At 39.7% G+C, this 12,039-nt stretch overlaps 1 protein-coding gene across 2 annotated transcripts in view; it reads left to right on the forward strand.

The window, feature by feature from the left end:
- The window catches only part of MYO1D (myosin ID), a 319,245-nt gene that overhangs the window by 109,371 nt on the left and 197,835 nt on the right, over positions 1-12,039 (forward strand). For both annotated transcript variants that reach the window (XM_023653032.2, XM_023653034.2), the window contains exons 13-14: positions 3,095-3,169; positions 8,101-8,233. In XM_023653032.2, the coding sequence (XP_023508800.1) occupies positions 3,095-3,169; positions 8,101-8,233 (208 nt within the window). The remainder of the gene's footprint in view (positions 1-3,094; positions 3,170-8,100; positions 8,234-12,039) is intronic.

Genomic DNA, 12,039 nt, shown 5'->3' on the forward strand with positions numbered 1-12,039 from the left:
CCTGGAGAAGCTAACAGTTTAGTGGTAGATACAAATAGATACATGATAAATCACTGTAATGGAGTATGGAAAGGATTAAACTAGAGACGCACAGGCATTATGCAAATATTGAGGGGGAATCATTAACCCACTTGGTGGAGGAAGTGATATCCATGCTGAGTCCTAAAAGTAAAAGAGGCTTAGTCAGGGGAATGAATTAGGAGAAGGGGAGAGGAAGAGGGGGCATTCCAAGCAGAGGAGGCAGCAGGCGTGCAGACCCAGGCCTGAGTCACCACCGTGTATGAAGAACCTCAAGTAGTTGGGTAACGATATAAACAAAAGCTAATTTTTCCATATTCTTCTTCAAATAACGTTTGAAAAAGTAAAATTCTCACAAGCCACACTTTTCTGATTGTAATAAAAGTAGAAATTGATATGAAAATATAACTACCTTAGTATTTTAGTTTCCTAGGGGTGCTATAACAAATTACCACAAATTGATGGCTTAAAACAGGAGAAATTTATTCTTTCACAGTTCCGGAGGCCAGAGGTTGGAAATCCAGGTGTTGGCAGGGCCGCACTCTGAAGGCTCTAGAGGAGGTGGCTGTAGGCATTCCTTGGCTTGTGGCCGCATCACTCCAGTCCCTGCCTCCGTGGTCGTGTTGCCTCCTCCTCCTCAGTGTGTCTGTGTTAAATCTCCCTCTGCCTCTCTCTTAAATCTACACCTGTGATGCCATTTAGGGTCCACCTGGGCAGATATAAATTTCTCCTCTCAAGATCCTTAATGTGATCACATCTTTCACCATGTAAGGTAACATTCACAGGTTCCCGGGAATTTGACATGAAGGCCTTCCGGGGGGCATTTTTCACCCTGCTACATTTAGTATGCGTTAACTGTCCACTGAACACTGCTCCTTACCTTCATTTTGTTTGAAGTTCTCTGTTTTCCTTTCTCCTGATTTTTTATATTAGGAGTCCTATTCATGTAACCCACCACAGGAAGAGATTAAACAACAAAAAAGCGATGATCATCTCTAAATGCCAAAAAGGCATTTGAAGAAATTTTAGTAGCTGTTCCTGATTTAAATTAAAACTCTAGAATCATAAATATGGCTCAAAATTGTCACCCCATCTGTCAAGTTAGCCGTTACTGCTGGAATGGCACCATTCTCTACTTTTTCTGGTCCTGTTTCCAGGTTCCAGAATACTGAAGAGGGAAGATCCAGTACCATACAGATATCCACCCTGAAAATCCAGGCCTCGCTTACAGGGTACTTTGATGCAGCTGAGAATGGCAGAAAAGTGGAGCTGACAGAGGCCCTAGAGACCAACTTGGCCAGCACCTTTGTCTTACAGATGAAGAGACTTATGCCGAGTGTGTAAAATTCTTACCCAGGGTCGCACAGCAAGTTTATGGAGGAGCTGAGACAATAGCTAGGTTTCCAGACTCCCAGTCCAGAATACTAGCTGACCACCTTGAGGGATACGCCATGCCTCAGACTTCCCCTTCTCTCCTTAAGCCCGTCAATCCTTTTCTAGATTTTCTCTGGCCATCTTCTGTGTATACTACACTTTGTAAAGTATGGTCCCTACCCACAAAGATCTTTCCATGTAAGATACATACAGACGTATATAGGTGTGTGTGTGTATGTTTATGTGTATCCTGTGTATAAATACATGCACACATGCATACACACATACATTTACACACATACACTGATATAATAAAAGATGATTTAAAATAATTGCCATGTGAATAATAACAAGTGTTGTCAGAATTCAGAATAAGAGAATGATAAAATACTTCTGTCTGTGTGTGATAAACCCGGGAAGGCTAATGCTGGTCCTTAGATGCTAGGAATTATTTTTATAGGAAGAAGTGGGAAGGGTGCTAAAAGTTTTCGCAAAATAGCAACTAGGTCCATTTGACTGGCATGTATCCTTTTTGTAGCATAGAGAAGTAGAAATGCCTGGAAAAGTAGATTGAGATCAAATCACAATGAGTCCGAAAGCCAAAGTAAGGACTTTGAAGTGTGAATTTTGTGGGCTAGACAATAGACTAAGAGTCAAGAGACTTCAAGGGTTCAGTCAAAAGTGACTTGAAGGTATTAAGAAGAAGACTCAGGCTGGAGGAGGCAAGGAAATAATTTTGGACTTGGTGACCTTTCAGTGCCTGTGGGCAGCCCAGCCTGAAGGAACTTTCTTGCAGAATTAAACATGTAAGGCTAAAACACTGGTGAGGGGTCAGGGTTAGAGATCTGAGAATTGTCTACATTGATGTGATTGTCAAGGAGGAAAAAATAGACAGGCAAGAAGGTAGAGCTGTAAGGAGCAGCTTCATCTAGAGTTACCATTTGCTCAGCCTCCTGGCCTCTGTCTTAATCACCCAGAATCCTCCATTGCTTTTTTATGCCCAACACTGAGTTTACTCCTCCTAGAGTCCATACAGTCACTGCAACAGAACAGCTCCCATTCCTGCCTCTGTCACCAACTGCAATCTTAGCTAGACTTTCCAGACCTTACTCATCTCCCTTCCTCCAAACCGTGAATACTGGCCTCCTGATTTTCTCTCAAGAACTCCATGCATGTGCCTGCTTCCGTCCCTTCATTTAATCTGTTTCCCTGTGTGACCTGCCTTCCTCTTTCTCCTCTGCTTATCCATATCTTACCATCCTTTGCAGTTCTTCTTGGATTCTTTTATCCCACCCTGAACACACTGAGCGAACCTTAGGCAAGTCACTTGACCTCCCTACGGAAGAGACTATTAGTTCCAGTATGTTGCTGTTTTGCTTTTATCTTAGGAATGCTGGATGATAAATACAGCTATCTTTTTAAAAGTCATCTTCTTGAGGTAAGCGATAAACCAGTAGTAAATGATGATCTTAATCATAGTGATGGTACTGATGTTTGCCCCCTTTTTGAGGAATAGAGACAGCTTCCCCTCTATTTAGTAGGTAAATTTGGTACCCTTTAACACAGAACAAGGTGGACAATATCAGCTTTATAGATGACTGATTGCATAATTAACAGTGGAAAGGCTTGTAAACTTCTAGAAAGCTTAAATGTGCATCTTGCTTGGTGAATAATGAGTGTTTTCTATTTTTTTCTCTATTAGCTATTCTGTCATTGGTTTTATTGACAAAAATAAAGACACTTTATTTCAAGATTTCAAGCGCCTCATGTATAACAGGTAGGATTGAAATTTTATTATCTTTACATTAAGCTCTTTGACATATATATTGCATAATATATATGCACATGATTATTTTTATGTGACAATTTTAAGAGTTTCTGGCCAATTTTACAGTTATGCTTGATTATGATTAATAAATAAAATAATATATTACTTTATGATTATAAAATCTATAAACTTAGGGCAGGAACCTGCTACTAATTTGATTTCCCTTGGGTTGCCTTAGTTTCTCTGTTCACTTCTGGCATCCCCACTAGCTAGGCCAGTGGCTATGGGAGAAGTGTCAGATAACCCCTGGCCCAGAAAGCTTTCCTCACTCAGATTCCCACTGTAGTGTCTTTGCCCCTGAAGAGGCCCCTTAATATCAAAGTGACATCTAGTGTCAGTGATGATAGATCCTGAGTGGACAGAATCTTCTCACGATCCAAGAAAATGTGAAAAAGCTGTGACAAAATAAAACCAGGCAAAGAATGGCAAGTTCAAACCCAGTATGGATGCTTTAGAAAGAAGGCCCGTGAAGAAGCAGGAGGATTCTTGGCCGGCTGCTGCTTTTGGATCAGAGAACTGTAGTCCCTCATTTATAAAGTCTGCTCGGTCAGTTGGTCAGTAGATCTTCCAAAACGTATTGAGCACCTCTGAGCCACCCATCCTTCTGTGCTCTGCGATATAGTTCTGACAAAAATCCCTGCCCTCGTGGATCTTATATTCTAGTGGAGATGATAGTTAAACAAGAAAACAACTAAATTTCAGGTACTAACAAGTTCTGTGAAGAAAGATAAAGTAGTTAAGAGATTGAAGGGTACAGACAAGGAAAGGCAGGGGAAGCGTTCTAGATACGGTGGTCAGAAAAAGCATCTTAAAAGAGCTGACATTTGAGCAGAGACCTGAATGAAGTGAGGGACCAAGCCATGAACATGTGAGGGAAGAGCATTTCAGGCAGAGAGGACAGCTAGGACCAAGGTGCTAAGGTGGGAATGAGCTTGCGTGTATTGAGGAAGGCAAGAAGGCCAGTGTAGCTGCAAACAGAATGAGGCACAGGGAGAGTGGTAGGGAAGGAATTGAAAGAGGTCGACAGGGCCTGGATCATGAAGAGTCTGTGAGCCAAGGTAAGGATGAAGTATGAAGGGAAGCCATTAGAATTCGTGATGTGCTGTGCTTTATATTTTAAGGAAATCACTAGCACTACTGTGTACAACACATACCATAAAGAGCAAGTGTAGACATGGGCAGGCTAGTTAGGAAGCTAATTTAGTAATCCAGGGTGAGACTTGGATGGTAGTGACAGAGATGATGAAAAGTGGTCAGAGTGGGTGACATTTTGAAAGTAGAGCCAACAAGACTTGCTGATGGATACGATGTGTAATATGAGAGAAAAACAGAAAGCAGTGAGGCCTGAGCAGTGGGGAAGGGATGCTTGATGTCGGGAAGACAAGAGGAGGAGCTAATTTGGTGGGGAAAGTCAAGAGTTTTGTTTGGATATGTGATGTCGGAGGTGCATATTGGATATCCAGTTGAAAATGCCATGTGGCAATTCCGTGTATGCATCTGGAACTTAGGGTGAAGGTGAGACTAGAGATACAAATTCACAGTCATCGATATATTGATAGTATTTAAAGCCATAGACTAGATGAGAGTATCTAGGGTGAGCATAAATAAAAAGTAAGAGAGAAGAGGTTGAAGGACAAATCCCTGAGACACTCCAACATTTAGAGTCAAGCGAGAAAGGAGAAACCAGCAAAGGAAGCTGAGAGCGTGCCAGTGAGGTAGGAAGAAAACCAGGAATCTGATGTTTCAGAGGCCAAGCCGAGAAAAAGGTGCTTTAGGAAGGAAAAAATTGTAAACTGTGTCAAATACCGTCAAAAGCAGAGTGATATGAGGACCAAGGTTAACCGCTGGATTTGCCAACATGGTCAGGGTGACTCTTGACAACACTGGTTTCAGTAGAGTCATGAAGACAAATGTCTCTTTAAAATGGGTTCAAGAGAATACAGAAAATGAGAATGTGGAGACCTTGTGTTCAAACAGTTCTTTCAAGAAGTTTTGCTGTAAAATGATTCATCCGTGTCAATGTTGAAGCCACCAAGAACGGTGATGGAGCTATCATCACTAGAAAGTTACAGATACATGGGAATGTGAGAGGGGACCCACGTAAGAGCTGCTCGTGGAGAAAAGGGACTTTGAGAAAGGAATTTCAATGCCTGATTTATCAGGTAAGATGCACTCATTTTGAAGGACAAATGACAGAGTCTGGCATTGCTCTGTGTTACAAATGTCAAAAACTCAAATTGGAAAAACAGCCTCAGTGGCCAGTGGCAGTGTCCGGGTGTGTTGCCCGGAGAAGGCAGCTGGGCTGTGTACCAAGAGGTTGTGCAAGGTGGCATTCATTGCCTTGGTGAATTCATCAGAGGTTCAGCTCACTGAGAACAGCTCCACCTTCCAGTAGTGAGTTCATATAACCCCAAGCTCACAGGACCAATGTAGAAACAAATCAGCACGTGGATTTATTTCCAGTGAAAAATCTAACAGTCACATGGAAGGGAATACTTGCGTTGATAGGACAGGCTTTTTCCCTATTGGAAAATCTGCTTGGGGGAAGTCAGATAGCAGTAAGAATTCTAGTTTATTAGTTGACAATGAGAAATATCACCCATAGAATCCACAATGCTTAGTTTCTTGGTAAGCACAGAATCAGAACAAAGGAACTTAGATAAATCCAGCAATTAAAGGCATCTGGCGAAGGTGAATCCGTTTCACAATAGGGATGGTCTTGCCAAAGGTGGAAAAAGATTAGAAGTCTGCTGCCTGCAACTTATTGTATCTATTTCCAAAATAGGAAAGACCTTGCCAGTGGGGTGGGAAGTCTTGAAATTATTTTGGCTAAAATCATCCTCCTAGATGGTGTTTGGTTGGGCTGTCTTTGCCTCTGGACAATTTTCAAGGCTTCCATGCTAAACAACCTCCCCAAATTTCAATCCTTCCTTCCTTTGTATATGTTTGAGAGTAATCCTTGGATCTCTAGTTCTGTAGACCTTGAGAGTATACGTGCACCTCTGCATGCATGTGCATGTGCGTGTGCGTATGTAAATGGAAGGAGGAAGGGAGCAAGCAGGTGGCATGCCAGGTGCACAGACTTTTTACTACTCTCTTATTAGCCAGATAAGTTCTGCCTTCTCTAGTATACATATTGGGTTTCTGGATAAATAAGCTTCCCTTTTAAGGAAAGAGTTCTTTTAAATGTTTGAAAACTATTTTGTTAATATTACATTTATGACTTACTGGCCTGAAAGTTCTTTCTCTTTAAAATGGTTGTATGTGTCTGTTTTGATTCATTATGTGTCGATTTTACTGTTTAATAATGTAATAAAAATAATACACATCTTATTTTCTTCATTTCCAACTTTCCCCTCTCCCTCCATTCACAAGGTAGTATGGGAATAATTTCTAAGTATGGTGAACAGTGAGTGAGGTGGAATTTGGGGTAGAAACTGCGTAGACCCAAAGCTGGTGATTTTCAGTCTTTGGCGTGCTTCAGAATTTTCAAAGTACACACGCTCTGCTTTCTGGAAATTCTGTTCAGTAGGTGTTAGGAAGGCATCCAGGCATCGTGTGCTCTAAAGGTTGAGAACCATTGCCTTAAATTCCCTCTCTGCTAAAGGTTAGAATGGAAAAGTTAAGGAAAAACAATATACATTTATGTGGTCACTTTTGTTGATATGTGTATCATTGGAAAATTATGAAATAGGACTAGAAAGTAATAAAACTGGGTCCGTAAACTACAGATCATGGCATTATTTCTAGCCGCTTTCGATGTAGTTGGCACGCTTGCTGGCAGTGGCGAGGGTTAGGAGTGTTGCTCTGTCTTCCTTCATAGCCCCAGTCAGTCTTCCCCTCACCACTTATCTTCTGTGCTCCTTTGTCATCCACTCTGGCACTCTGCAACTATTATTTTGAGCCTCTGCATACAGACACTTACTTAGGTGTTTGGGGAACCAACTCAATTTTCTCGGTTTTATACCACTTAAGAAAAGTGGCCAAAATGACGGCAGTGGTAAACATAATTAGCAGAGAATGTCCATGGTAAGTCTTTCTTCAACTCCCAATTAAAAAAGAAAAATTCTGACAAGAGAAAAGTTCTGGAGAAAGCAAGCAACATTTCAAGTTCCAATTACTTTAAAATCAAAAGCACCCGAAATGAAACAGGAAGAAAATCAGAGTTGAGGCCACCACACATGTTTTTCAAAATATCTTCACAGAGCCAAATAATGAATATATAATTTTATAGCATGAAAACTGGCCTGAAGTACACTTTAAGAATTGAATTGCAACAGTCAGTGTCATATCAATAAAATATTGTCACCACCAATGCTACCTATAAATTTGTTCATAAATTCAGCTGCAGTAAAGGGATTTACTAGAATGTAAAAAGGGTTATTTTCTATCCCTATCTGTATTTTTAGAAAGACCTGGCTTTTTGTAGTGTTACCTATTCTGTATGAATATTTGTTTCAACTAGAAAATGCTTTTACTTTCATGTTTTCTGCCATGACATTGAGGATCATTTTCCTACTAGTGGTTTGTCCTCATTTGTATAACTACCCCCAGAACCATTTTATTTTATGTATATATTGTAAGAACCATGTTAACCATTTCAGGGTCCTAGGTTATAATAATATAGATGTGACTTTAAAGAAGTTTAAAGAATTTTTTGGATGTAGTATAGTTCGGACACATCTCAATGTCTGGCGCCGTATCTGTCATTGCACTTTCAGCACAGTGTTCTGGATGGAACCATTCTTCCAGTTGGGCCTTGTGAGTTCAGTCTGCAGCCCCGTTGTGACGCCCAGGGCACGGTTCAACAGGATTGCTTAGCAATTCTTAGTCAGCTTATTTGAATGTAGCATTTGAATTGCTCTTTCTGTGCTTCTCAGTTCAAATCCTGTGCTGAAGAACATGTGGCCCGAAGGCAAACTGAGCATTACAGAGGTGACCAAGCGCCCTCTGACCGCCGCCACCTTGTTCAAGAATTCTATGATCGCTCTGGTGGACAACCTTGCGTCAAAGGTAATTATTTTATTTTCTGAATATCCATTTTAGTTCATAGAGTTCCTCTCAATATGTGTTATAGAGAATGAATATATGATATGCTTTTTTAGGTAATTAGAGTAAAGCGAATTGATAAATATATATTTAAAGTGAATGTTATAATAGAATTTTTATTCTTACTTTTTGTTTATTTGTTTTTAACGTGGCTTGGTAAAACCATCGTTTGCATCCCAGATGAAATGCTTTTCTTAAATTTGGGCTTTTTGTCCTACTGTTGTCATCAAGGTTGGAAAGTCTTAGTGAGATCTTTAAAATGTGTATATAGCTGTAAAGTATAGCATGTGCCTGACAAAATGAACTTCAGCCTTGTGCTGAAGAAAGGGCCTGGCTTAAAATAACACAAAAAACTTGAATTAAATAGCAATATAGCATATCTGAATACAAAATGACCAGACAGAGTTTTAAGAGGAAGTTTAGTATTTAAGTATTGTCCTTAGGCTGTTTTAAGTAGTTGAAATAAAAAGGTGTATTGTTGACCGTTATGTCTGTTTTTTATTGGTCCTTTGAGGTCTAATACTGTTTGATAACTTCAGTCTGTTTTTTCTTCTTAAAGAACAGAATTCTGCTCTTAACTACCGCTGTTGACAAGTTTGATAAATTAAGCAGCATTCTGGGATGTGTTATTTTTAGTTCCTTCATTTTTATCTTTCTCTTCTGGTACTTTTCCTATGTATTTTCTTCTCCGTTATTATCTTTTTTTTTTTTTTTCCCCCAAATCAACTTCCTCTCTAAGAATTTAAATCTGTACTGTTTCTGGTTACTTCACTGTGGATAAATTAGGCAAATGCCACAAGAATACGTCTGTTCACTAGCTTTCTGTTTCTTTTCGTCAGGATTCTTTGGCCTCAAGTGACAACAAATAAGCACAATTTGTTGGCCTGTATAATCAAACCTCCAGAAAGGCAGGGGTGAGGACCCCAGAACCAAAGACTAGAATACCTAAACCCTCCCTTAAAACCCTTCCTCTTGTCTCTCAGCTTCTCTCTGTGTGGCAGCGACAACCTGCCTCATCCAGCAAGAAGTAGAGTGAACCTGGAAGGCATGTGACACGAGAAATAGAGTTGAACACGAATTTATAAAATCTATTTTACTAGTGTATTTATAAAGTATGTTTATAAATATACTGTTTATAAAATATATTAACTTGTTGATTAACTAGAAAAGAATCACTTTTATTTTCTAAAATTGGTAGTTAAATATGCGTTTTTTAAAAATAACAGTTCTAGAACCGTCCAAAAATTCTGTGTCAGGAATTGCATTCAGCGTAATTAGTGGCTTAAGCAAGGCAGACATTTATTTCTCTCTCCTGTTAGGGAAGTACGGAAGAAGGTGTCCCAGGCGTGGTAAAGCAGCTCTGAGGTGGTTAGGGAGCCAGGTTCCTTGTGTCTGTCTCCTCTACCATCCTGCCTTTGGCCTCCATCCTCCTGGTCCAGGATGGCAGCTGGAGGTTATTCCCTTTTGAAGAGACTTTCTGGAAGTCTCTCACAGCACTTCAGCTACATCTTGTTTGCTCTACCTAGTTGCCAGGGGAGCTGGGAAGTGCATTTTAATTCTCTTCAGCAGTGAACCCACCTGGAAATATGTATTCTGTTTCAAAGTAGGAAAAGATCCTGCGTATGAGGTAGGCACCTAGTTTAGCAGTCTCTGCTTCAGCTTCCCAATCTGTGTGTTTGTGGAGGTGGGAGCAGGAGGCAGGGAGCAGGGCCAAGCAAAAGAATGTGGACAACTTATCAGTCCAGCAGAAGGCAGGAAGGTGAGCGGGGTAGAAACTAAGGAAAAATGTTATATTTAGAAAATACAAAATAATATGATAGAAATAAATCTAAATAATTGGTACTCACCATATATGTAACTAGACTCAACAGACCAGATAGGTGGAAAGTCCAGGTATAGCTGCTTATAGGAGGTACCTGAATGACACCTTGCAGAAAGATTAAAAACAAAGAGATGGATAGAGATGTATAAACCACTTCCCCCACCCCCCCCAAAAAATTGGTTAAAAGCAATATTAATGTGAGAGAGCATAAAATTTAAGAAAAAAAGTATTAATACAGATGAAGAAACTAATAATAAAATGAAAATAGGCAAGATGATAAAGCCGTTTTGAACCAGGTCCCTAACAACATAGCTGTGATTATATATAAACTCTACAAAGCACAAAAAGAAACTGAAAATTTTTAAAGGAAAAATTGACAAGTCCACAATCCTAGTGGGAGATTTTAAACCAGTTCTTCCAGAAACTGGTAGATCAACAGACAAAAACCTCAGTAAGAATGCAGGAGCTTTGAAGACCAAATTTAAACTTTAATAGATCAAAAGAGTTCTGTACCAAGGGAATAGAAAGTACATATTCCTTTCAAGTATACTGGAACATGTACAAGAATTGACCGCATGCTAGATCACAAAGGAAGTCTCAACCATTTTAACAAATGTATATACAGATACATTCTCCATCCCCACAGCAAGTAAAATAAAAATCAGCATTAAAAAAGCTTTTTTTTTAAAATATGCTTGAGAACTTCCAAAAAAATGCTCTTCTAAATAGCTCACAAGTTGAAGAGGAAATCACAATGGAAATTAAAAAATTATCTGGAACTGAATGACAAAGAATTTATCAAAATCTGTAAAGTACTGCAAAGTGGCCCACTTGATATGTGTTCATAAAAGAACAAGGAGGATTGAAAGTAAACAAGTTCAACTCAAGAAGCCAGAAGAGGAACTCCAAAGAAATCTAAAGAAAGAAGTGAGAAAATAATTTTTAAATAGCAAAAATTAAAAGTAATAGAAAGATGAGACAGCCCAGGTGGCCTAGTGATTAAGTTCAGCACATTCTGCTTTGGCAGCCCAGCTTCAGTTTCCGGGAGGGACCTCTGCCGCTCTGTTAGAGGCCATGCTGTCCTGGCAGCCCACATGCTAAAAAATAGAAGATTGACGTGGATGTTAGCTCAGGGTGAATCTTCCTCAGCAAAAAAAAAGAAGAAAAAGAAACCAAAAAATTAATCAAATAGACAAATCTTTAATAAAACAGATGAAAAAGAAAAAACAGTGCTATGGCCAGCCCCACGGTCGGGTGGTTGGGTTTGCGCGCTCTGTTTCAGCAGCCTGAGGTTTTGCCAGTTCAGATCCTGGGCACAAACCTAGAACTGCTCATCAGGCCATGCTGAGGCAGTGTCCCGCATAGCACAACCAGAGGCACTGACAACCAGAATTTACAACTATGTACTATGCGGGCTTTGGGGAGAAGAAGAAGAAGAAAGAGAAAAGAAACAAAACCAATGCTATGAGTCAAAAAAGGGATACAAGTCCATACACTATAGAGATTTTAAAAAGCATCAAAATATTATAAACAACTGTAGGCCAATGAATTTGAAAAATTAGATAGTTTTCTAGAAAAATATGTGATCAAAATTAACTCAAGAGGAAATACAAAACCTGAATAAATCAGTAACCTTAAAGATTCTGAATCACTAGTCAGAAGTCAGCTTTCCCCCAACTCTGCCAAGAACATCAGGCCCAGATGGTTTTACAGATAAGTTTTACAAATCCTTCAAGGAGCCACTAATCCCCATCACGTGCAAACCGTTTGGAGGCTGGGGAGAAGAGAGGCCACTACCCCACTGATGTTATGAGATGAGTATTACCTTAGAACAAGGTTAGTATGAGAAAATAAAATTAGCCGTCAGTTTCACCTAGGAACATAGATGTAAAGATCTTAAAAATATATATGAGTGATGCGTTTTCTGGCAACATGGTGAACAAAGTGC

Source organism: Equus caballus, chromosome 11 (genome assembly GCF_041296265.1).
Source record: "Equus caballus isolate H_3958 breed thoroughbred chromosome 11, TB-T2T, whole genome shotgun sequence".
Lineage (NCBI taxonomy): Eukaryota > Metazoa > Chordata > Mammalia > Perissodactyla > Equidae > Equus > Equus caballus.